The sequence below is a fragment of the Ochotona princeps genome, chromosome X, assembly GCF_030435755.1.
Source record: "Ochotona princeps isolate mOchPri1 chromosome X, mOchPri1.hap1, whole genome shotgun sequence".
Classification (NCBI taxonomy): Eukaryota; Metazoa; Chordata; class Mammalia; order Lagomorpha; family Ochotonidae; genus Ochotona; species Ochotona princeps.
Window position 1 is genome coordinate 77,334,646 of NC_080865.1, and position 26,997 is coordinate 77,361,642.

A 26,997-nucleotide genomic window follows, 5' to 3' on the forward strand; every position below is an offset into this window, starting at 1 on the left:
TGTTTCAAAAACTCTGTGAGCTTCATGACACAGCAATACTATCAGAATCAACATTGAGCAAGCTCAGTAAATTTCAACATAAACTTCCACAGTACTATATTTTACTGTTTAATCAACTGTATGTCCAGATAAAATTCTATTGCAAGGCTATAAATAGCCCTGTGATTACAGGGAGGTAAGGGATTAAACAACTAAAAAAAATTTCCTTTTTGTCTTAGACACTCCATACAAATCAAAGATGTTTTAGTTACGAAAAATGGGTAGATCTGAATACTAACTTTAATTTAAAGAACAATATCTAATTTTACATTTTCTTGACATTTGGGAAAATGCTGTTGGCATCAAAATTTTTTTACTGTCCTAATACTGACATCTTCTGACAAATGTGGAGAACTACACATCTCTAAAATATTTCCCAGCAACTGTTTATCTGCTCGCTCACCTACTTTATCAAGTAAGAAATCAACATTTCATAAGTAAGAATTACATAATTAACACTTTAAATAACTTCTAATTTGATCTTTAGGCAACTGGGTAACATAATCAGCAGTATAAAAATTATGTTTGTCATAAAAAATAAAGCTAATTAATGAATGATACTATTAAACCATATAAACATCCATTTTAACAGGCTCATAAAGCTTCCATTAAGGCTTTATTGAAAAATTCACTAGAGATAGCTAATATATAGAATATAAAAATGCAATGTGCATGAATTAAACTGATATCTTACTATTTTATTATTGGTTATACTCCTTGTCTATGCTCTAGAGTAACTTTACTTTCTACCTGACAAATTCTTTATCAGAGAAGGATTAAGCTTAAAACTGTAAGATAAATTGAAACTATGTTATCAGTAAAATTAGAAGAAAAATAAGAAAGGGAGGCAGGTACGGTGGAAATTATCATTATGTTCTCAAAACAACATTTGCAATTTGTTCTGTTTATATAAGTAAATCTATTTAAAGGGGTTTACTAGAATCATTAAAAAACATTTAAAATAAAACTCCATTTTTATATAAAGGTTAATTTCTTTTTATGTGAAAGGTTGATTTGCAGAAAAAGGAGAGAGGAGAAATCTCCCAATGTCTGGTTCATTCCCTAAATGGAAGCACTAGACAGAGCTAAGCTTATCTAAAGACAGCAGCAAGAAGCTTCTTCCAGGTCTCCCATATCAGTACAGGGGCCCAAGGACTTGGGCCATCCTCCTATGCTTTCACAGGCTACAAGCAGGGAGCTGGATCTAAAGTGGAGCAGTCCAGACTAGAACTGGTACCCATATGGGATGCCGAAGCCTGCAGGTAAAGATTAGCCTCTTTAGCCACAGCACCAGGCTCGTAAAACTGCATTTCTTTAAAGAGTGTTTGTTCAGACCCAGGCATGGTAGCCCAGCACCTAAAGTCCTCACCTTGCACGCACCAGGATCCCATACAGGCACCCATTCCAACCCCGCGGCACCACTTCCCATCCAGCTCCCTGATTGTGGCCTGGTAAAGCAGTCGAGGATGGCTCAAGGCCTTGGGACCCTGAACACACGTGGGAGACCTGGGTGAGACTCTGGGCTCCTGACTTCAGATTAGCACAACTCCAGCCATTATGGCTGCTTGGAGAGTGAATCAATGGATGGAAGATCTTACTATCTCTCCTCCTCATGCTTATCTCACTTTCCAATAAAAAGAAAATAAATCTTTTTTAAAAAGGGTGCGTTTTCATTTGATATTAGATTACCATAGTAATCTTACCTATGCCTATTAAACCATAATACTTAGCTTCTCTTTGCCTTAATTTTTTCATCTGTAAAATACACATGATAATAACTGAGCTTACATCATAGAGTTGTTACAGAGGTCACAAAAATTGACATTTGTAAAGCATTTAGAATAATGTCTGATATTTTTTACAACTATATAAGAGCTGATGAGAAGATAAATTACTACAAACATTATGGAAGACAGTATGGAGATTACTCAGAAATCTGAAATCCATTACCCAAAACAAAAAACCTTTATCCAAACAAAATGAAATTAGCATATCAATAATTGTGACCTCATGTTTATTGCAGTTCAATTCATAATAGCAAATACATGGAATCAGTCCAGATGTCCATAAACCAACAACTGGGTAAAGAAAATGTAGGACCGGTACAGTGGCCTAACTGCCTAATCCTGCACCTACAAGCACTGGCATCGCATTAGGGTGCTGTTTCATGTTGCGGCAGCTCTAATTCTGGTCCTTTGTGACCCTGCACCTGCCTGAGAGCCAGACAGAACCTCGTGGCTCCCGGCTTTGGATCAGCTCAGCTCCAGCCATTGACGCCACTTGGGGAGTGAACCACTGCATGGAAAATCTTGCTCTGTCTCTCCTACTCTCTGTATACCTGCCTTTCCAATAAAATAATTTTTAAAAATGTGGTGTATATATACACTGTTGAAAACTACTCAGCGATAAAAAAGAATGAAATCTTGTCATTTGCAACAAAATGGACGCAACTGGCTTAATAAGCCAATTTCAAAAAGACATGAATCATGACTTTTCTATTATACGGCAGTGAATACAGATATGTACATGAGGGAAATCAACATCTTGAAATTTGATTATTGAAGCCTAGTTCGACCTAACCAGCTCCACTATCTAACTAGCTCCACTAGGCTTCAATGCCCATTGACATGTATGAGAGCTGCATGGGATATGGGACAGACTGGACTAGTCTGCAGCACATACTGGCAAACCAGGGTAGGGGGCGGGCCTGGTGGGGGCTATTGTGGGTTGCTCCCACCAGGCTGCAGCTCCCACTGGTTTATATGAGGGTCGAGTGTGTGCTGGGCAGAACCAGGCAGGACTGCAACACCCATTTGGTTCCAGTGAAAGACTGAGCTGGAAACAGAACCAACCCAGCAATTGCAACAACCAGCTGATCAGGGTGATGGACTGTGCTGGGCCCTGTACTTGCCAGTACATACAAGAATCTGGTGGGATCACCTCAAAGTTTCTTTGGGGGTCTCCCCAATCGAAATGCCGGACTCAGAACCCTAACCATGAAAAGACAGAGGACACAGCAAGTCAATCAACCATCTCAGCCATATGTTAGCATCAGTAGATTCTTTAATGACCTCACCCTTTATATTCCCCTTTACCTCAGATACATGAAGGAAACAATGTGGAAATAAGAGTCTTACCCACTTTCCTGTAGCCCTTGAACCTTTTTACCCTAATTAACTATGTAAAGATTGTCAAAAATTGCTAGGGTCCGTGCAATAGGTGTGAATAACATGAAGGTGTGAAGAGAACAGCTCCCCTGCTTGGCAGGGCCCGGGGGAGCTTCCAGCTGTTTGGCAGGGCCCGACAGATTTCTCTCTGACCATCTTGACACAGTTTCACCCCCTTTTTGCATGGACACTCTCAACCACCCCACTAAGAATTCTGTAATCTACTGAGGCATTGTTTGCCCCTGTGCGATGGCTTTTGCAACCAACATGAGCTTGAGAGTTAATGTTTATTGATAATGTCTTGGTGAGTGGGCCTTTAACTGCACACAGGAGTACAATTAAACCCATGACATTTCTGGACACCATATTGTGTGCCTGCCCATTGCCTTGAAATCTGGCCCAGACATATAGCATGCCTTCTGGGAAATGGCTTGATAAGAATTTTACAAATTAATGGAAGTGATGGGAGTATGGGCTGAAACTGCTATGACAAAAAATATAGCTACTGGGACCCTAAAGGCCATCCTGTTACTGGGACCCTAAAGGCCATCCTACTATGACAAAAATATAGCTACTGTGACCCCAAAGGCTATCCTGCTATGGCAAAAAAATGTAGTTACTGTGACCTTGAAGGTTAGCCTGTCCTTACAATTTTTTAGAACATTGAAAATGTAGCTGTTTTAGCTGCTTCATAATTTTTTAACTAGAGGAAATACAAGACGATTTTACTAACATCATAAAGCTATACTTCTGATTATTGTTTGATTGTTTATGAGGTTGTAGAGCCTACAGTTATAGGGGGATATAATGTTTGAAACTTATTGTCTTAGATCTTTATGGTTTTTTCTCTTCTGATGTATTTCTCCCAAAAGTGATGGATAAGTTGTAAAATAAGAATTGTAGTAGGAGTGTATTACTGATTAATATGTGTTGTCTACTGAGGAATTCCCAGCTGCAGCGTCAGGATGGATAATTCCCTGTCTTAAGGTGAAACAACTTGCAGATTATCTTTGGAAGCACTCTTTGTAGAGTTGAAAACAAAATAGAGTAAACATGGCTCATTGCTAACTGCAATTCTTTTTGCCGTTTTAACTCCTGCTTTACTTGCTTGGTTAACAAACTGTGTGAACTTAAAAGCCCAATGGCCAATTAATGCCAATGACCCCAATTCCCATAAACCAAGGCCCCAGACTTATTAACCCATAGATAATTCAAGATAGGGGCCTGGTTGTCACAAAAAAATATAATAAAAAATGGAAAAAGTTTAAAATTTGTTTTGATCATTGTTTTTAGCTCTTGTTTATATTTTTCTGAACTGTGATTTTTTTTTTACCTTTTAGTTATTAAATGTGACAGTGAGTGGTGCATTAAACCAGTGATTATAAACTAAAATTGTATTTCTGCAAAAATAAAAAAAGAAGAAGAAAAACAAAGGAAGGAGAGAGTGGGGTTGAAGAAGGGGAAATAGCAGAGAGGGAAGCATGGTTATCTTCTTAGAAATATACCTATGAAATACATGAAATCTGTTCTCTTTATATTAATAACTTTTTAAAAATGAGACTCATATTTAAGAAGAAAAATAGCACATCTGGGAGCCTCTGACACTGTGTCATGTTTTATGTGTTCTGTTCATTAAAGTCCTTTTTTTGGTTTATAAGAATGCTAACAGAAGAAAATACCATATTTATAACAATGTTTTCTTATTTTTTAGTCAGGATAAATAAAGACAAAGTGGGGGCTCATGGAGAGGTGCAGTAGGCTAAGCCTCCACCTGTGATGCCTGGATCCCATAGAGGCTCTGGATTATACCTAGCTGTTCCACTTCTGATCCAGTTTCCTACTTATGGCCTGGGAAAGCAGTGGATGATGGGTCAAGTCCTTGGGCCTCTATACATACATGGGAGACATGAAAGAGGCTACCAGTTCCAGGCTTAAGATTGACTCAACTCCAGCCATTGTGACGATTTGGGGAGTGAACAAGTGGATGGCAGATTTCTCTCTCTCTCTCTCTCTCTGTAGCTCTACTTTTCAAATAAAAATAAAATGAATCTTTCAAAAAGGAGAGAATGATTTGGAGAACAAATTAATATAAAAAGTGGTTTTATAAAAAACATCAACTGTCTTGTATATTTTGATAAGCAGTAGTACCAGTTTTCCTTTATAGTACAATTTGTGGCATTGGAAGAAAATAATTCTGTGACTGCTGAATTATGGTATAAATGTAGAGAGGATAAAATATTTTAGAAAGTTCTAATTAAGAAACTGAGAAATAGTATGGCTATATTATATTAAGATAAAGAAGATAAAAGCTATATCCAAGTGGTTTTTTGTTTTGTTGTTGTTGTTGTTATTGTTGTTGTTGTTTTACTAAAAGCTATTAAATTTTTCCTACATCATCATTTATCAGATTTAATGTGTAAAAAAAATTTATTCTGTGCCTTTGTTAAAGGCTTCAGGAAGGGGAACCTTTTTCCAATTTGCTTTATCACTGCTTTCCATCATTCTCATAAGAGGACATATCAGTGGGACTGCCAGATCTAGGGCTATGAACACCCAGAACCATAGTGAAATAAACCTTTTTCTACATTAAATAGCTTATCTCAGGTATTTCGTTTTAGTAATCAAAAGGTAACTAATATTACATAATCCTACAACTAGCAATGCAACAACAATTTATCTATCTTGTAATGAATCTGGTGAATTATAATTTATCTATCTTGTAATGAATCTGGTGAATTATAATTTATTTGGGTTTACTCTCAATTGTTCTCAATTACTGAAATTTTATGAGTACATTTGAACTGTGTATCTAAATCAACTGCGTATCCATGTGAGAAATCAAGATAAAACAACACAGTTAACTAGAGCTATGTGAACTCAAAGCTAATACAATCAAATCAATTACACAATACATTTTAATAAAGTACCTTAAAGTATTCTTTTCTAATCTGTTTGCTCCGTCTCCTTTCTTCACTTTGCCAGACTATAGGCTGAGATTCTGGCCACTGTTGTTCATCTATTTGATCCTTTTGATTTTCTAAGGGCTATAATGAGACAATTGCTTTTAAGTAAATAAATCAGAACAAAATAATAGATGTAATAGTATTTTAATGTCCTCTTACCTGCCATGTAAGGGGTGATAACGGTGAATTAACATCATCTGCTGAGACACTAAAAAATTAAACATGACTTAATATGTAAAAAAACGAAATACTCTTTAGATATATAAGAAATATAAACTTATCTTTTTTAACCAGAAAGCAATTTATCCATGCCTAAACTTTGAACTATTAACATAAAACTTAAAGTTGACAAAAGCATTAAGCTCACTACAACTCTTACTCCATAGGAAACATCAAAATGGGTTTATCTGATGAAATTCCATGCACAAGACTCAATAAAGGACCATGTAGAGGTTATCAGGTTTGTAACAGCAATATCTACAGACATACAGTCAAAGACAAGATATTATTATTCTAAAATAAGTATCAAAACTATAACTAAATCAAGTAATAATTCACTTTTCTAAATGCCTTACAGCTTCAATCATAATTCTTTTTGCCCTACTGAATTATTGATCAAACCTTCCATTGCCCCAAACCTTCCATTCTGAAGCAAGAGGAGCTGTGTGGGAAATTCGTTGCATCTAGATTTTGTGCTTACAAAGGAGACAGTACCTACTCTTGTTAGCTGGCAGGTTTGCACAAAGATAAAATATATAAAATGAAATGCACTAGGGATTCTATTATTTAACATGCTATTGAACAACTTCTATAAAACACAGTAATGAAAGAACAATGTAAACATTAGTGAGAAAGAATCAAACTTTCAAAGTTTATAGAGCACAATCACTCAAGAGAATATAACCCATTCTTATAAAAAAAATCTATCACTGAAAACCCAAAGCTTTCCTATATATCAACTATAATGAATTATACAACATATTGGAAAAAGGTAAAGTATATAATATAAAGAACAGTTATATACACATATACGAACTACATTTAAAAATTGCAAATGTCTAATAAGACACTTAAGTCCCTGGAATGTTCTTGGACAGGAAAAGTAAGTATTACTAGCACATTTAGTTGTCAAATTCATAATGAATGTTTCATAATTAAACACAATGAACCATAAAAATTGAAAAAAAGCTCGTGTAGCTTCTATAGAAATGTGACAACAGTTTCGAAGTTAATTTGGAACAATGATATTCCACATGGAAAAGTTATCAAATTAAATGCTCTTCACTATGAGACTGTTATTTTCTATTTCAAAAGCAGATTTGACGGGAGAGACAGATATCTTCCATCCACGGGGATTCGCTCCCAAAATGGCTGCAATGGCCAGAGCTGAGCCAATCCTAAGTCAAGAGCCAGGAGCTTCTTCATGTCTCTGACATGCGTGCAGTGGCCCAAGGACTTGAACCATCCACCGCTGCTTTCCCAGGCCATAGGCAAGGAGATGGATCCAAAGTTTAGAATCAAACCAGGACTCATATGGGATGTCAGCATCGGCATTTGAAGGATTAGCCTGCCAACCACTCCATATTTCCCCCCCAAAGATTTGTTTATTTTTATTTAAAAGGCAAGGGCAGTTACACCAGAGAATGAAAGAAAGAATAGAGAGAACAAGGAAGAAGAAAGAGAGAGCCTACATCTGCCAGGTCACTCCCCAAATAGCCAGAAGGATCAGAGCTGAGCTGATCCGAAACAAGCAGTCAGGAGCTTCTTCTGAGCCTTTCAAATGGGTGCAGGGACCCAAGCACCTGGGTCAACATCTGCTGCTTTCCCAGGCCAATAACAGGAAGCTGGCCTGGAACTAAGCAGCCAGGACTCAAACCAATGCCCATATGTGATGCCAGCACTTCAGGCAGAGGCTGAACCTTTACATCCAACTTCCTGCTAATGCATTGGAAGGGCAGTGGAGGATGGCCCAAGTGTTCAGACCTATGCATTCAAGTGCAAGGCCAAAAGGAAACTTCTGGATCCTGGCTTAGGTATAGCCCAGTCTTCTCTTTTGTGGTCATTTTGGGAGAAAACCAGTGGATGGAAGATCTCTTGTACATGTACATTCTCTGTATGTGCTGTGCCTTTCAAATACATAAAATGAATCCTAAAAAACAAAATCCTGGGAGAAATTGTGGGTTAGAAAACAAATAGTATAGAAACAACTGTTTGACAATTTGTAAGAAAGAAAGAGCAATGGAAGAGAAAACAGGGGGAAATGAAGAAAGGGAAAGAGGGAGGAAGATGATTCGATTTGTTTACCTCTTATCGAATATAAAAATTAATAGATTAAAAGTAAATATAAATAAAAGTAAAACCTCAAAGTACCTGAAAAATATAGGCTTCAATTTTTTCAGTGTTAGGATGGGGGTGAGCCAATGGGGAAAAATGGAAATTAAATAAAGAAAAATACGATTACTTAAAATATAAAAGTCTGCTCCTAGCTAAGATAGAATAAGAGAGAATAACTATAACCAGATTAATATTCTCAATACAAAAAAGGCTTTAAAAATTGGATAAAATAGTTAAAATTATGCTTTCGGAAAAACAGTGACTAACGGGCTCAAAGGGTTATGATTGATTCTGAAGATTATATGGAGTTATCAGGCCATATCCAAAGAGACAGAACCAAAACAGAACCCAGCAGGAATCATGAATTTAGTAGACAGAGCTAGAAATCAGAAAGAAAGATGCAGATGGAGGTCCAGGACAGAGTAGCAAAGTAAAAGACAATACACACGGAAAGAATGCAAAAAACCTACAAATCATTAGGTTGGCTAGAGCAGAAGTGAATCCACCACCCCGCGGAAGTGGACACTCCCATCCAGGAATGTTTCAGAATGCCGACTCATCCTAACATTGTCTCTGTGCAGAAGATCAACACCCTCATGAGTACCCATGCTACACGTTATATGCATGCCCCAAATGGGGAGTTGCTGCCTTCCCCTGTCCCCATGCCTAAGGTCCATGCACTGGGCCTTTATACACCTTTACATATCCTCACGCAGTCATCCCACCATGTGGAAGTGGTCCCAGGCGGTCTTCCACCAGAGAGTGGTTCAATACACTTTACCCCTTGACTTATAAAACTCTGCCTGGGGCCCGGCGGCATGGTCTAGTGGCTAAAGTCCTCGCCTTGAACGCACCAGGGTTCCCATATGGGCGCCGGTTCTAATCCCGGCAGCTCCACTTCCCATCCAGCTCCCTGCTTGTGGCCTGGGAAAGCAGTCGAGGACGGCCCAAAGCTTTGGGACCCTGCACCCGCGTGGGAGACCTGGAAAGAAGTTCCTGATACCCGGCTTCGGATCGGCGCAGTACCGGCCATTGAGGTCACTTGGAGAGTGAATCATCGGACGGAAAATCTTCCTCTCTGTCTCTCCTCCTCTCTGTATATCTGACTTTGTAATAAAAATAAATAAATCTTTTAAAAAAAAACTCTGCCTGAACTAAAAGTCTCTTTCTCTCAACTGTCTCTAAACCTAACACAAATATCCAACTGATTACTAATTATGTATCTAGGAAACTACCCTATGCAAAAAAGAGAAATGACTCCCAAGAGAGTTGAAGAAACTATTTCCCAAGACCTGGGAGAACTGCAAGTTCCCTCCAGCTAGAATAGAAACATTGTTCTTCAGAGAAGATCAGGAAAAATATTAAGAAATGTCTTTCCTCATTATTTGAGCAAATTTAGTATTAAACTGCTGCCATACTCCCACACAAAAAGTCATAAAACTAGGTCCTCAAAATGTCATTCTGTGGGGCAAGCACCGTGTGGTACAGGAGATTCAATCAACACATAGGATTGAACACATCCCACAATAGAATCCCTGGATTTGAGACCTACCTCTGCTACTAATCCAGCTTCCCTTAGAAATGCATCCTATGAGACCCAAGATTATGGCTCAAGGACTTGGATCCCTGCCACCCACAAGGAGACCAGATCAAAATGGAATAGCTGGATCCTGGCTGTATCCTGACCCAGCACAAACTTCTGCAAGTATTCAAGGAGTGAACCAGAAAATAAAAGATCTCTCTCTCTGTCTGTCTTTGCCCATCAAATAAAAGTTGATGATGTTTAATAAGGATGTACTTGCTTAATTTTTTAAAAAAATCATGTTTTTCCAAGTAATTTAACTATATTCCTGAATAAAAGTACTACTAGGAGGAGGAGAATCAACGTGCTGGAATAGGCTGAGGACACAGTAAAAAGCATGGAGAAGGATAATTACAAGAGAAGCAGAGAGAGCAAAATCCCAGGTAATAAGAGTGTGCATGTCAATAACAGAAAGACACCTGGGGATCCGTGAACATGCAAAGCAGTAGAGATAGTGAAGAGGTGCTGCAGTGAATAGATACCCCAATGGTGACTGGATGGTGCCAGCTGCTTAAAAAGCAAGGGGGGGGGGGCGCTGAGCCCTCCACTCATCAACCAAAATTGGTTGATGAAGCAGAGGTTCTGCTCTGCATGCCCAGCCCACCTCCAGTGATGATTGGAGCTCCATCAATAGACAGGTGGGAAGGGAAGACTTCTAGAGATGTAGGAGGTAAATCAATCCATACATCTGTGGGTCCTGCTGATTTTTAAATCCAATCACTAGGAGAAACTTCACATTGGAGCCTTTACAGATAGGCATGGGAGTGGGGGTGCTGTTCAGGGCAAGCTGCACATGTGCTAACCTCTGGAGAGAAACTGTATCTGGCTCTCCAAGTGTCCACTGTGCAAGCTTATACCACAAACACATTATTCTGGTCCTACCAGGAAAATAATATCAACTTGGCATCTTGCAGAATGTGTCCAAAACAGGTCCAGGTTATCACCGACCTAGCCGCTGGCAGATTTTGGCAAGAAGAATAAAAAATCCAATGTACTACGGAGATGAAGTACAGAGCAGAACCCCACCAGGGACTAGGGCACCACTGACTGTGCTATGATCCACACAGCTTACACAGCTGGTGTCTCTCCAACCCGGAGCATCACAAGAAACATGTGCAGCAAGAAAGGCTGAGCAGACAATGGTGACACCATGATATGAAGTCCACAGCAGGAGTGCAGCATGGGAACCCAAGACTTAAGTTCACTGAAGGAAGCGGCACAAGTGCCACAAATGGTGAACCAACACAGAATAGGATCAGTAAAGTCCATCTGCACACTGGGGGATGACACAACTTAAAGAGAAAAATCAGTCCATGGGGAAGAATCCACTAATCCACATTGCAATGGCCAAAAGCAAGAGGCACGGGCACCATGAATGAGGTTACCAACACCCCCCTCACAAAGAATGAAAAGACTATTTCATTCCCATAATTAGATGATGAAGAAATGGAGAAACTACTGAATAAATAATTCTCATTAAAAAAACATTGTAAAGCTCTTTAAAAACAGTGAGAATCAAATACAGGAGTTCAAGGAATCTAAGGAATATGTTACACAGGAAATAGCAGCAGTAAAACTAAATCAATCTGATATATTACAGAGGAATAACAGAGCAAATTAAAAGTACAATGAAAAGTCCCAATAACAGAATATGGCGGAAGAATGAATTTCATTGCTAGAAGGCATCACCTGTGAAAATGTCCAAACAATCAGAAATACAGAAAAGGAACTGACTAAAGCTAGGAAACCCATGCAAGAATTAAGTGGCACCATCAAAAGGGCAAAGATAAGGGTCATAGGAAGCACTGAACGCATGGAAAGAGAAATTGGTTGAAAGCTGTATTCAATTAAATAAAAAATGTGAACTCCCCCAATGTGGAAAAAGAACCATATATAGAAAGGGCAGAGAACTCCAGACAGACTTGACCAGAAACAATCCTTGCCACAGCATATGGTTGAACATAAAGAAAAAATACTTAAATATGCATGTAATGAATGTCAGATAACTTCTAGAAGAACATGTATCAGACTCACAGCCTACTTCTCAGAAACATCAGCTAACTTATCAAGGAACACTAATCAAACTCAAAGCTACCTTCTCAGAAGAAGCCATACCAGATCCTGAAAGGAAAAACCTATCAGTGCAGAATAACATATGTAGCAAAGCTTTCCTGAAGTGGGTATAGAGAATGCTTAGAGAACTGAAAATTGATCTACTATACGACTCAGCTATCCCATTCCTGGGAATATATCCAAAGGAAGTAACTAACATGACAAGAAGTTACAGTTAACAAGCCCACAAAGGAGATAAATAGGAATGTTAAAATATATTTCAAAAGACAATAGGAAGGGCAGGGAAAAAAAACAAAACAGAGTAGTAGATATAGATTTGAAAATTATGCAACATCCAAATGTTTTTAACACTGTAATTAAAAGTTACATTATTAGAGTCAATAAAAAGATACCATCATATAGTAACTACAGACAACATTCTCAATAACCATACAAAGAGTTTAAAAACAAAAGTATGAAGAAATACACATCATGCTGCCACTAATCAAAAGAAGGCAGGAGTGACAACTTTTACATCAGAAGAGTAGACTTAAGAGTAAAGAATATGAAAGAATATCATCAGGAATACTAATAAAAATTTTTTTCATGACAAGGGTTTAACGTTATCAAGAGGACACTGCAAGTCTAAAACACACACACATATATGGATATGTATATTTATATATATATATATATACACTTATTCATAGATACAAAATGACAAAACTTCAGAATATATGAAGGAATATGATAGGACTATAAGGAGGAAAACAAATCCATAATTTGCACTGGAAATTGCAATAACCTTCATTATTAACTGATAGAACAAAGAACAGAAAATAGGCAAGGTATAGAAGATTTAATTACCATCACCAATCAATTCAACATTGTTAACATTTAAACCATAAGCAAAAGTGGCAACTTCTCACTCAACCTTTACAATAATATATCATATTTTGGACTGTAACAATTAAATATTATAAATAATTCATACAAAGTACTTCTGAATAAAAAGCTACAAACAAATCACAAAGCAGCTATAAAAATAGAAGTAGTAAAATTTTACTTTTTAAACAATCTTAATTTTAAAAACAATTTAACCGATAAAAATTTAAAACGAGATGTTTTCCTTAGATTAGAAAAATCAGACCAATCGATATTTTTAATAATATCCACAGGGGCCTGCATTGTATACAGAATGTTAAGCCACAACCTGTTTGTCAACATCACATGTGAGTACTGTTTCAAGTACTGGCTGATCTGCTTTTGATACAACTCACTGCTAATGAATCTGGGAGGGCAGCAGAGTTTAGCCCAAGAACTTGAGCCCATGCCACCCATACGAAAGACTCAGGTAGAGTTCTTGGCTTATGGATTTGACCTAGTCTAGTCCTGGATATTGAGAACACTTGACAAGTGAGTCGATGGATGGAAGATCTCTTTCTCTCTCTCATTATATACATACATATATGTATATTTATTATATAATACATATTTATATTCACCTATTTATTTAAAAAAAGAAATCTTTTACAAATATACTTAGAAACCGACAAAGCTATTTCCCATTGAGACAAAAATGGAGATGAAAAATGGAAAGTGCTTGATATCAGATGCAAGACACAGGATAAAGTTAGATTCTAACTAAATTAAAACTAGCTCAAAAATGAATAATACATAGGAATTAAGTTGTATGTGTTTATCATTGCTCTAAACAATTCATCTATGTTGATCTATTTAATTTTCAGAGTAACCATAAGGCACATAATATTAATTTTTGGTTTTACTAGTGGGGTAAAGATAGTTATTCCACTCCTGGGAATATATCCAAATGAAATGAAATGTGCAAATAAGAAAGCATCATGCAACCCTACATTTATAGCAGCCCAATCCACAATAGTGAAGACATCAAAACAATCCAGATGCCCATCAAGACGAATGGATAAAGAAACTGTGGTGTATCTACTCCATGAAATACTACACAGCCACTAAGAAGAATGGAATTCCACCATTTGCAACCAAATGTTCTCAACTAAAGACGACTGTGTTCAGCTAAATAAGAAAAACCCAAAAGAAAAAATGTCATATGTTCTCTCTGATATAAGGCAACCTTCATACAAAACACAAGTTCAATAGATACCTAGAGGAAATCTATAATGTAGGCTAGAATACCAGGAAGTGAAGATACTTGGTAGTATGCATCTGTACTCCTGAATAAAATGAAGCTTCTCACTGACACAGCTAAATATATTTCAGTACTTTGAAACTATATTTTCTCTCTTTATCTATTATCTATTATTCCATGATGCACATAAACAGTAGAATGTTAAATTTATAACTGTTCTAAAGCACTATACTGCATAATAATATGAGAGAAAATGGTGGGAGAAGACAGTAAGGAGGGGAAAAGGGGAAATTCCTATACCTACAAACTCTACCATGGAAAATAATAATAGTATTTTAAAAAGTGGGGTAAATATGGCTCAGAAGCAGTTAAAAACCTTCCCTACCTGATAGATCCAGGACCCAAATTCAGACAGTTCTGTTCTAAGAATCTTGACTCATAATCACTATGTTAATGAGCCTACACCTCATCAGAAGGATAAATAGAATGAAATAATCAGCAAGTTAACAGTCATTAATCATGAGCTGGAAACTAGGACTCATTTAGAATCGTCCAGATCTTCACAGCTAACAGGTGCTAAAGGAAAATACTCTTAAGTATATCCCACTGTCTTGCCAAACAATTTCTCAATAGTTTACCACAACTTTATTGTACATGTGTGATGATGACTCAGCATTCATGCTAATGGCTAGAAGTGGCTAGAAATCTTACATAAAGCTGTCTGGGCATTTCAGAAAGATGGACTACTAATCTACCACATAAGAAGCCAAAACTTTTCCATATCCTTCTACAAATCTTTATGTTAAACAGTCCTACTGAAACACCTGTTAGTATGGACCAATACACAAAATCCCTGTTTCAAAATACAGAAATTATTTTTAATTTATTTTATTATTTTATGGTACAGTTCCATAGGCTCTGGGATTTCCTTGACCTCTTCCCCAAAAGCACTCCCCCCACCACTGATTCCCCTGATATCACTACAATAGGATAGTCCTTCATAAGCAGTCATAAGTCCATCATTCTGCTATTTAACTGTATCCTGACATTGTAGCTATACACATGGGTATAGAGAGTCCACCATCCTATTGTCTGGATATATTTAAGCTTCATTGGAAGTCCATTTTTCATTTGGAAGTAGAGGTGCATTGTGTCTTCAAATCTGGGTGTGATACTTTCTATTACACAGTTATTACACATCACCTAAATGAAAAGCCATGAAACAAAATCAACAGAAAGAAAAAAATAGAAAATTAACAACAGCAAGAAGTTAAATAACATGCTACTGAATGACCAATCTGTCACTGAAGAAATGAAAAAGAAAATTTCAAACCTTTTGAAACAAACAATGCTACCATGTGACCTAAGAGTCACGGAAGAAATTAATAAGAAAAAACTTTTCTGAATTAATAAAATAGAAACAAGAATATCACCCCCCCCCCGAGATGTAGCACAAACAGTATTGAAAGGGCTATTGGTCTTGTATTTTGCATGAAGGTTTCCTTATATCAGAGAGAACATATGATATTTGTCCTTTGGATATGGATTTATTTCATTGAGCATAATGGTCTCTAGTTGTAATCATTTGGTTGCAAATGGTTGAATTTCATTTTTTTTTTTTTACAGCTGAGTAGTATTCCATGAAGTAGATGTACCACAACTTCTTCATCCACTCCTCTCTTGATGGGCAACTGGGATATTTCCATGTCTTCATTATTGTGAATTGTACATCTTAAATTTTTTAAAAAAGCAAGTCAGTTTCTCATATACAGATTTGATTTCCTTTAGATATATTCTCAGAAGTGGGATGGCTAAGTCATTCAGTAGATCAATTTTCAGTCCTCTTAGCACTCTCCATACTGACTTCCATAGTGGTTATGCTAGCCTACACTCCCACCAACAGGGAAGGCAGGTAATTTTCTCCCCCCAACCATTCCATCCAGTAAAGTTCTGAATGTAGGCCATTCTCACTGAAATTAGGTGAAACTCCATACGGATTTTACTTGTATTTTCCTGACAATTCATGAACCTGAGCATTTTTTCAGAGGTCTATTAGCTATTTGAATTTTTTTGAAAATTTATATTTTAATATTTATATTTATATTTTTTGACTATATCATATATTTATAAATATATTTATGTTTATGTTTATGCCTATATTTTATTTTTTTTGAAAATAGCCATTCTTTTGAAAATTGCTCATTTCCTTCACTCATTTCTTCACAGGGTTGTTTGTCTTGCTGTCATTGAGTTTCTGAAGCTCTTTGTATATCTTCAATATTAGTCTCCTATTGGTGGTGCAGTATACAAAGATTTTCTCCCATTCCGTTTGTTGCTTCTTCATTTTGTTGATGATTTACTTTGCTATATATACATAAGCTTTTTATTTTGACATATTCCCATTGTTTATATTGGATTTGACTACCTATGCTTTTGGTGAGTTTTCAAAGCAGTCTTTTCCTCTAATACTCTGAGGTTTTCTGGGTGCAAGTTTAGGTTCTATACCCATTTAGAGCTGATTTTTGTGTAAGGTGACAGGTGGGAGTCTTGAGTCTTACCTCTGCAGGCTGTTATTCAGTTATTCCAATAGAATTTGTTGAAGAGACCAATCATTTTCCCTGAATCATTTTCAGTTCTCTTTCAAAGATTAGATAGCTGTACATGTGTGGGCTGAATTCTGGCCTTTCTATTGTGTTCCATCAATATTATTCTCTGTTTCTGTACCAGTCCCAGACTCTTTCATTGACCACTGCCCTGCAGTATGTCCCAAAGTCTGGAATTGTGATTCCTCCTGCGCGATCTATATCCTTCAGGATAGCTAGCTATTCATGGTCTGTTGTGTTTCCAGATGAAATTTTGTATCATTTTTCTTCTAATTCTGAGAAAAATGTTGGGATTTTGATTTGAATTGCACTGAATCTGTATATTATTTTTGGTAGTAGGGACATTTTGATTATGTTGATACTGCGATCCATGAACATGGTAAGTTTCTGCATCTTTTAATGTCTTCTTACATTTCTCTCTCTTTTTGTAATTTTCATTATAGAGGTCTTCCCCATCTTTGGTTAGGTTAATTTCAAAGTATTTAATATTCCTCTCTGCTATTTTAAAGGGTGTTGTGCTTAAAAGTTCCTTCTCAGCCATGGAGTGATTTGTGTATACTAGTGCCATCAATCTACGTTATTTTTGTATCCTGCTACACTGCAAAATTCTCTTACGAGTTCCAATAGTCTCTTAATTGAGTCTTTTGGCTCTCCTATGTAGAGAGTCATGTCATCTGCTGCAAATAGGGATAATTCTAAAACCTCAGTTCTGATTTGAATTCTTTCAATTTGTTTTTCTTACCAAATAGCTCAGGCAAGGACTTACAATACTATATTGACTAGTAGTGGTGAAAGTGGACATTCTTAGGCCCGGCATGGTAGCCTAGCAGCTAAGGTCCTCGCCTTATATGTGTAAGAATCCCACATGGGTGCCAGTTCATGTCCTGGCAGCCCTACTTCCCATTCAGCTCCCTGCTTGTGGCCTGAGGAAAGCAGTTGAGGATGGTCCAAAGCCTTGGGACCCTGCAGCCACATGAAAGACCCGGAATTAGCTCTTGGCTCCTGGTTTAGGATTGGCTCAGCTTTGGCTGTTGCAGCCACTTGGGAAGTGAATCAGCAGATGGAAGATCTCCTCCTCTCTGTATATCTGTATATCTGACTTTCAAATAAAAATAAAAATATATTTAAAAAAAGAACATGGACATCCTTGTCTAGTTGCAGTTCTTAGCAGAAAAATTTCCACTTTTTCTCAATTGGGTTTGTCATATATTGCTTTGACTGTGCTATAAAATGTTCATCGTATACCTATCTTGTTTAAGGTTTTCAGCCTGAAGTGCTGTTGGATTGTATCAGCTGCCCTCTCTGCCTCTATTGAGAGGATCATAAGGTTTTTATTTTTCAATTTGTTGATTAGTGAATAACAGTTATTAATTTGTGACTGTTAAACCATCCCTGCATGCTAGGAATAAATCCCATCTGGTCTGGATGAATGATCTGCCTGGTGTACTGTTGGATCCTGATGGCTAGTATTTTGTTGAGGATCTGTGCGTCTATGTTCATCAGCAATATCGCTCTGTAGTTCTCTTTTTCTGTTATTTCTATTTGATTTTGTTATTAAAGTGATATTGGCTTCATAGTAAAATGGCATTATATTAGGACTACACTAACTATTAACTTCCTAAGTGCTATGACTGTGTCTTAATCTGTGTTGTATTACTCAACACATATCACTTTCTGGCATTCAACATTTCCACCTAGGCTCCCAAATTAATTTAATCAATATTTATTGAAGCGCAAATGTGTATGTCATGCATCAGGCTAAGTGTTGGGATATGGAAGAAAACAGAGTCCCTAATCTAATAAAATGTTCATGGTAGCAGGGTGCTGATAACAAATAAGAAACAATAAAGAAATAAAACAGTATATATTCAGGCTGTCTGATCTGTTACATTTTATGTAGAAAAATAAAGCAGGGTATGGGAAGCAGGGATAGAGAAGTGGAAGAGGCATGCTCTTTTAGATAAGAGAACATTTTGATAATGCAACATTAGAAAAGAAAGCCAAAGGGGTGGGAGAGAGACAGATCATTCCAAGAAGACTCTCAAATTTTAGAGGGAAAGGAAAATACCTTAGAGTGATGACATTCAACAGGGAAGGAAGAACTGAAACAGAATTCACCAAGAAGACAGAAGCAAAAAAGCCAAGAGTAACCAAATAATGAAGGAACTTATAATGAAAGACATCTAGTTTTTATTCTGTATGAAATGCGCAAATCAGCAGAGAATTCTGAAAACAAATGGCATGATTTGACTTGCATTTTCAAAATGTCAGTCTGAGGCTCTGTGTAAGACACACAAATGGACAGATAGGGCAGAAAGGAGACCTACTAGGAGATTGTGGTAATAATTCAGCTATGAGATGGCTAGTACAAGGGTGGTAAAAGTATAGCTGTTAAAACATTGATGAAATTCCAGAAATAAACTTAAGTCACAGCCAACATGATTTAATGGATTAGATATGAGATGTTAATAGAAAACTTGCATGATAAAAATGACTGAGAGTTTTGAGCTCATCAACTAGAAGGGTACTCTTGACATTCTGAAATGGGTAAATATGCAGGAGGGACAGGCTAATGAGCACAACAGGGACAAAGAATCTGCCTTTAGAAAGTAAAGTTTTGCACTGCTGGTATACACTGAAGTGCAATGATATATATGCAACAAGGTATGCAATTCTGCACTGCACATACATGTTCTATGTATACATATTTCAGATGCAAATGTTGATGTACAAACAGAAAAAATGTCAGAAAAATAGCAAAATAAAATGACCTGGCATCATTGAAGAACAGGAAAACAGGTGATAATTGTTCACTTTTTGTTTTCTTAATTTTCCAATTTTTCATCAAAAAAGCTGTACTACTCTTTTTTGGAAGATTTATTTATTTTTATTGGAGAGTCAGATTTACAGAGAAAGGGAGACACAGAAAGATCTTCCATCCCCGGTTCACTCCCCAAGTGGCCGCAATCACCAGAGCTGAGCCAAACCAAAGCCAGGAGTCAGGAGATGTTTCTGGGTTTCCCACATGAGTGCAGGGTCCTGAGGCTTTGGGATGTTCTTGACTGCTTTCCCAGGCCACAAGCAGGGAGCTGGATGGAACGTGAACCAGTACCCATATGGGATCCCAGCATACGCAAGGTGAGGATTCCAACACAAGCCATGGTGCTCGGTCCTACATTACTATCATAGCCAGGAAATACTGAAATATTTTTTGTTTTGTTTCCCAATAAATAACTGGATTATTGGAAAACTAGAAATGAAGAAGTAATAGTTTTAAGGGGGTCAGGATTGTATTTCACAATTGGCGATTTGGACAATTGAGGCTTTCTCAAGAGAATGTTAGGAATCTAAAAAGTTAAGGTATCAGTGAAATAAACTGAGGGAGACGGTAATAGCAGAAACTAAGGAAATACGTAAGATTGCATATTCTATGTTAGAGAATAGGAGGTAGGTGTTTGGCTCAGCTGCTGGGACTTAAGATGCTCGCATCCCATATGAGACTACCTGGTATCAGTCTCAGCTACATTTCCTGATTTCAGCTTCCTGATACTGCACACCCTAGGAAGCATCAGGGTCCTACCTCCGGAAATTGGTTCCTGGCCATCCAGGAGAGACCTGGAAATGAGTTCTTGGCTTCGAGCTTTGGGATCAACCAGGCCCAGGTGTTGCAGGCCTCAGGGAATGAACTACCAGATGAACATCTTTCTCTTCATCTCTCTGCCATTATGCCAGTCAATAATTATTGAACAACTAATAGGTGATATTTACATTGTGTTATAACATAAATGACCTGTTTTAGAGCCATCAATATTCTATGGTTCAGAAGACAGATTTAAAACTAGACAAAACTCAACTAAGGAGGTATGTCTGAGGAATGTCTGCAATAATACAGATAGAGATAGAGTCCTACAGCAAAGCCCAGCCAATCAGCACATGTTCTGGCCCTTATATGCACCAGCAGATGCAGTGGCCTGGCCTAACCCCTCCTCCCCCAAACCCAGCTCCCATGTAGGTCAATGGTTGTAATAAGCCCTGCCCAGGTCAGTTCACATCCAGTCCCAGCTCTCACAGTCACCAGTAGGAGCAGTGGCCCAGTAAGAGAGCCCCTGCAGCCCTCTGCCAGATTTGATCCTGACCTGGGATCTTGCATGTGCTGGTGGATACTGCAGCCCAATCTAGCATTCCCTGTCTCACTTTGACATTTTCTAGTGGGTTCTGGTCTAGTAGGGAAACTGTGGTTACTTCTGATTTCCACTCCCACTCCTTTACAAGAAACTCCAAATCATAGCCAAATTTTCAAACCATCAAAAGTAAAAATTAGAAACTGTTATTTCATTGTTCTTTGAAATTCTAATATGTGGACTTATAGCATATACTCATACAGAAGAATTTAATAATGTGAGATTGAAATCAATAAATATGAAATAACAAAAAATAAGCAGAATCAATGAAAAAGATACACTTAAATCCTGGAAGTAGCAAAAATACAATAAGTACTGATTGAACAGCTCTATCATCAAGAAAAAGATATAAGCAAACCATATCAAATATGTACTTTTGATTTTATATATCAAAATAAACTTTTCAAATTATTGAATTCATGGTTTCTGGCATTGACATGGCCAATTCTAACTGTTGAAGCTATTTGGGGACTAGCCCAACGGTTTGAAGATATCTCTCTGGCTAGGTCTGTCTCTAACTCTTAAGATTTAAAAAAGCAATGAAAATAAAATTAAATGCAATATGTTTATATCTTTACAGGATATAGTATAACATTGCAACACATACAGTATATAAGTTAGTTAAACATAGCAACAAGTCTCCCCATTTCTTTAGCTTTTCTTTGTGTTTGCAAGATAGCAGATCTTCTACTTCTTGTTATACAGAATGCACTAGAAACTAGTCATCGTACTGTACTATGGAACACTTTACAGAAATAAACTTAATTCATGCTATAACACATTTCCTCTTGAAGTTAATTATTTATATCATTGTTCAATATACTTTTTACAGTTAAAGCCTATTTATGGAAACAACACTGTAACAAGATTGTGTCTCATTATAAAAATTAAATATAAGTACCAAGAAGATACATTTATACCTTTTTTCACATTCCACACTTTGTTTCAGCTTGTTTCTCATGACAGAAGTTGCATGATTAAGAATCCTAGAAGTAAATCAGTATATTAATTCAAAAGCCTATAAGAGATTGTTATATGCATGATTATTAAAATGCCTCCAAAATAAATTGCATTTAGATACTCATAAGCACACTGTTCATTAAAAAATGCATTAAATCAGACTTTCCGCATACTTTCTTTCATTTGTCTTTTTTGAAGGCATGGATGAATCTTAAACATATGCTATTATTACCTTTGCATATCTAAATACTGGTTGAGACAGAAAACAAAAAGAAATATCAAGACTGCTTAGGTAGCATCTTGATTGATTTGATTTTCCGTGAGTAGCAAATGGTGATGGTGCCACAATACATAATGACTTTGAAAAAGTCAAATAATAACCTTTAATTATAGAAGTTTCCTGAACTTTCACTGGATAAATTAAGGTGTATTCAAGGAAAACTGAAAAATTATAAAACAATGAAAGAACTGAATGTCTATAATTTCATATGATTATTACATATGTAAATTCAACCTAACTTTCACTTTTAAAGGTTTGTTGGGCCAGTGGTATAGCATGAGAAAAGCAGCAGATGGTGGTCCAAGTGCTTGGGCCCTGGCATCTGGGGAAACCCAGATGAGACTCCTGGTCAGGGTGACGCAGCCCTGACCTTTACGGGCATGTGAGAAGTGAAATCATGGATGGAACAATTCTCTTTTTCTATCATTTCCTTGCTCTAAATTTGACTCTCAAATAAATAATTTTTTTATTTAATGGCTTGTGTTAAAAGGAACAAAATACCTGACTTCTGTTTAAAGTTAAATTTTCTATTTAAAATTAAATCTGTCAAAAGTAGATAAGCCTGGTGCCATAACAGGCTAATCCTTCACCTGCAGCACCAGCATCCCAGACCGGTGCTCGTTCAAGTCCTGGCTGTTTCACTTCCCATCCAGCCCCTTGTTTATGACCTAGGAAGGCAGCAGAGGATGGCCCAAGTCTTTGGACCCCTGTAGCCACATGAGAGAAACAGAAAAACTTCATGGCTTCCTGGTTTCAGATCAGTTCAGCTCCAGCCATTGGGACCATTTAGCGAGTGAACCAGCAGATGAAAGATGTTTCTCTGTCTCTCCTTCTCACTATATAAAATCTGCTTTTCAAGTAAAAATATATAAAAATTATCAAAAGAATTCATACACAAACTTCAAATTGAAGCTACCTATTGACTAAGAAAGCATACAATGAACTAAATATAAGTGGATAATTACAGAAACAAAATTATCACAAAGAAAATAATTTTGATTACTCTGGTTTCCCAGCAGCTTGGGTCTAGTAGAACCTCACTAGGAGAAAGTTACAATGAAGTATATAGCATAACTATCATAGGCAAATTGCTAAGCTTTGAGCCAAATAATAATGGAATTAAGGATACCTTTATTTTTTCTTTATGTGGGCATATACTAAAACTGTCAGAAACCCTAAAACTTGGAAGAATTCAGAGAACTAAAATATCTAAGACTATTTGCAAAAATAGATTTTGTAAGAATTATTTTCGAAAAGTACTTATGTTAAATAGTAAGCATAGTTCTGAGGGAAATATCACAGGGGATGAGGGAGACAAATAATGCTCTTCATAGGTAAATACTGATTCAATTCCACCCCATACTCACTAGCATTGTAATGGCTGGTGTATATGGTTATATTGAGCAATATACATACATATGCATATATATATATATACATATGTGTGTGTGGGGTGGGTAAGGGGTGTGAGATCTACCTATCTACAAAATATTTTATATAATTGAGAATTCACTTAGCTAAAATTCTGCAAAACATTTTAATATTTTGTTATACTCTGATGCTAAAATCTAAAATAAACATTTTATCTAAATATCTATTCAACATTATTAACACCTTATTCACCAACCCTTATTCACCAACTAGTACTTATTTTTAAGTAGAACACTATACGAATCAGGTCAGGCACAATGGCTCAGTGGTTAAATCCTCAACTTGCATACAGCCAGGATCCCAAATGGATGCCGGTTCATGTCCCAACTGTTAAACTTCCTTCCCATCCAGCTTCCTGCTTGTGGCCTGGGAAAGCAGTGCAGGATGGCCCAAAGCCTTGGGACCCTGCACCCATGTGGGAGACTTGGAACAAGCTCCTGTCTCCTGGCTTTGGATTGGCTCAGCTTCAGCCGTTGAAGCCACCCAGGCAGTTAACCAGTGTATGGAAGATCTTTCTGTCTCTCCTTCTCTCTATAAATCTGGCTTTCCAACAATAACAACAAAAAATAAATCTTAAAAAACTTTTTTTAAAGCACATACCACACAACTGCATAATTTAAACCTTTCTACCTTTCATTCTTTTTTTTTTTTTTTCACAGAGGGATGCGGGAGCATGCAAAGGGAGAACCTGGCCACTAAGCCATCGCACCGGGGCACCCCTTGTATAGAGAGATCTTCCACTGGTTGGTTCAATCCCCAGAAGCCCAAACTGGCCAGGGCTAGGACAGGCCAAAGACCAGGGGCAGCAGTTTCTTGCAGGTCTCCAACGTGAATGTCAGGCACTCAAGATCTTGGGCTATCTTCCATTGATTTTTCCAGACAATTATCGGAGCTGGTTCAGAAGTGGAGCAGCCAGGACATGCACCGACACACATGCACAGCATTGCAGGCAATGGCTTTATGTACTTTGCCATAACACCAGCCCCATTCCTTTTAGTTCTTAAGGTTTCCACAAATGATCCACTTCCTGCTGGACCTTTCGATGGTAACGGTATGATCTGGAACTCCAAGGGCTCCATTTGTATTCATACGTCATGTACATTAACCAAACCCAAGCATGAAAGAAATAAGAAAACAGCTTTAGAGATAATAAAGAAGACATTAGTGAAGGGAGCAGATAAGAAAGGAAGGACAGATTTCAAGAGTTGAAACAACTACATAACTAAAACATGGTATAGGTTAGCATGAAGCTTTTGGACCTGAAAATAAAATAAGATGTATTTATTTGAAAGTCAGAGTTAATGAGAGACAGAGAGAGAGAGAGAGAGAGAGAGAGAGAGAGAGAGAGACAGAGACAGAGAGAGAGAGAGAGAGAGAAAATGAGGTTGAAAGAATCCAAAATGTGCCAGTTCTCTCCAGATGGTTTCCAGTCCTGGGCCCTGAGCTGAGGCAAGCTGAAGCCAGAAACCTAGTGCTTCCTCTGGGACTCCCTCATGGGTACAGGGGCTCAATCACTTAGGCCATCTTCTGTTGCTTTCCCAAGCACAGTAACAGCGAACTGGATGGGAATTGGAGCAACCGGGACTCCCACTGGAGCCCATAAAGATGCCAGTATTCTTATGATAGATGAAAATCACATGAAACGAGTAATGTATATAATACTTATAATTCCAAACTAAAAAAATAACTTTCTTCAAATCTAAGTCTGCTTCTTTGATTTTTAACTAACATTAGCTGATTTCCATAATTCTGTTTTGCTCTAGCTGTATCATATATAACCACAAAGCTTAACAGAAATTTTCTAGAATTTTATCATCTGGCAAAACTAAGTACTGCTTTTTTTTTTAAAGATTTATTCATTTTATTACAGCCAGATATACACAGAGGAGGAGAGACAGAGAGGAAGATCTTCCGTCCGATGATTCACTCCCAAAGTGAGCTGCAACGGGCCGATGCTGCGCCGATCCAAAGCCAGGAACCCGGAACCTCCTCCGGGTCTCCCACGCAGGTGCAGCGTCCCAATGCATTGGGCCGTCCTCGACTGCCCTCCCAGGCCACAAGCAGGGAGCTGGATGGGAAGTGGAGCTGCCGGGACCAGAACCGGCGCCCATATGGGATCCCGGGGCTTTCAAGGAGAGGACTTTAGCCGCTAGGCCACGCCGCCGGGCCCAAGATACTGCTTTTTAAAAAACTATAGTTGGGTCTTTATTTAATTTCCCAAATCCAGCAAAGGTACAACTAGGACTTGTTGATCACCATTTTAAAACAGTTAAAACATCAACTACAAAGAACCTCAACAGAATTAGACACAAGTAGAAAAAATAATTCAGTATATTGCTAGGGGATGTACAAAAACTAATTTTGCTTGCTTTTCCATAGCAGCTTATTTTATTTATATATTGTGAATAAATTTCACATATTTCACAATTCAGGTTTAGGAGCATAGTGATACTTCTCACCCCACCCTCCCTCCTGTCCCCAGTCCCAATCCCCATGTACCCTTCTCCTTTCTTTTTCATTTTTACAATGGCATAATTTCATGTCACTTTGCAATCAGTCTTAACATTCCATTAGGTAAAAACTTTAATATACAGCAAGTAGAAAAAAAGCCTATGATTCTTCAAGGATATAGACCAAAGCTGTAAACAATAATTTATATTTAAAGATGCCAATCTCATTCACATAGGTTACATTTTTTTTTGTAGTTTGTGTATTATTTGACATAGATCAGAGGAAACATTTTTTATTTCTCATTTGAGGACTGGCATATTTTCACTAAACATAGTGATTTTTAGTTATTTATATATCAATGTTTATTACATTTCATCTCGTATTACCCAAGATAGAGAATCAACCCAAATACCTATCAACAGATGACTTGATAAAGAAAATATAGTATATATACAATAGGGAATACTACTCAGTCATTAAAAAAAAATCCTGAGATCCGGCCTTTTACAACAAAATGAATGCAACTGAGAAACTAAAGATTCATCTTTGTAAGTCCAAGAACAACCTTTCAGTCCATATAGGTAAATATATGCATCCCAACTAGACAAAGAGTGGGTAATTTTCAAAATAATCAGACTGCAGCCTCTGAAGTGTTATCAGATATATACTTGATTGTTTATTTTCTGATGTGTTTTCCCACTTTTTTGATTATCAATTCTGTGAAATGTGCTATTCTTTTTTAGAATAGTTTTATCTAAGCATTTTCTTAAATAACAAAACCTGTTTTTGGGAAATAATATGAACTAAACAAGTGACAAAACCATCATGA

At 37.3% G+C, this 26,997-nt stretch overlaps 1 protein-coding gene across 4 annotated transcripts in view; it reads right to left on the reverse strand.

Moving 5' to 3' along the window:
• LRCH2 (leucine rich repeats and calponin homology domain containing 2) overlaps window positions 1-26,997 on the reverse strand; it is a 102,458-nt gene that overhangs the window by 13,473 nt on the left and 61,988 nt on the right. For 2 of the 4 annotated variants that reach the window (XM_004590209.4, XM_004590208.2), the window contains exons 12-14: window positions 21,967-22,032; window positions 6,329-6,377; window positions 6,134-6,250 (exon numbers count right to left, since the gene is read on the reverse strand). In XM_004590209.4, the coding sequence (XP_004590266.2) occupies window positions 6,134-6,250; window positions 6,329-6,377; window positions 21,967-22,032 (232 nt within the window). The remainder of the gene's footprint in view (window positions 1-6,133; window positions 6,251-6,328; window positions 6,378-21,966; window positions 22,033-26,997) is intronic. The other 2 variants (XM_058658967.1, XM_058658966.1) reach the window with 1 other exon arrangement.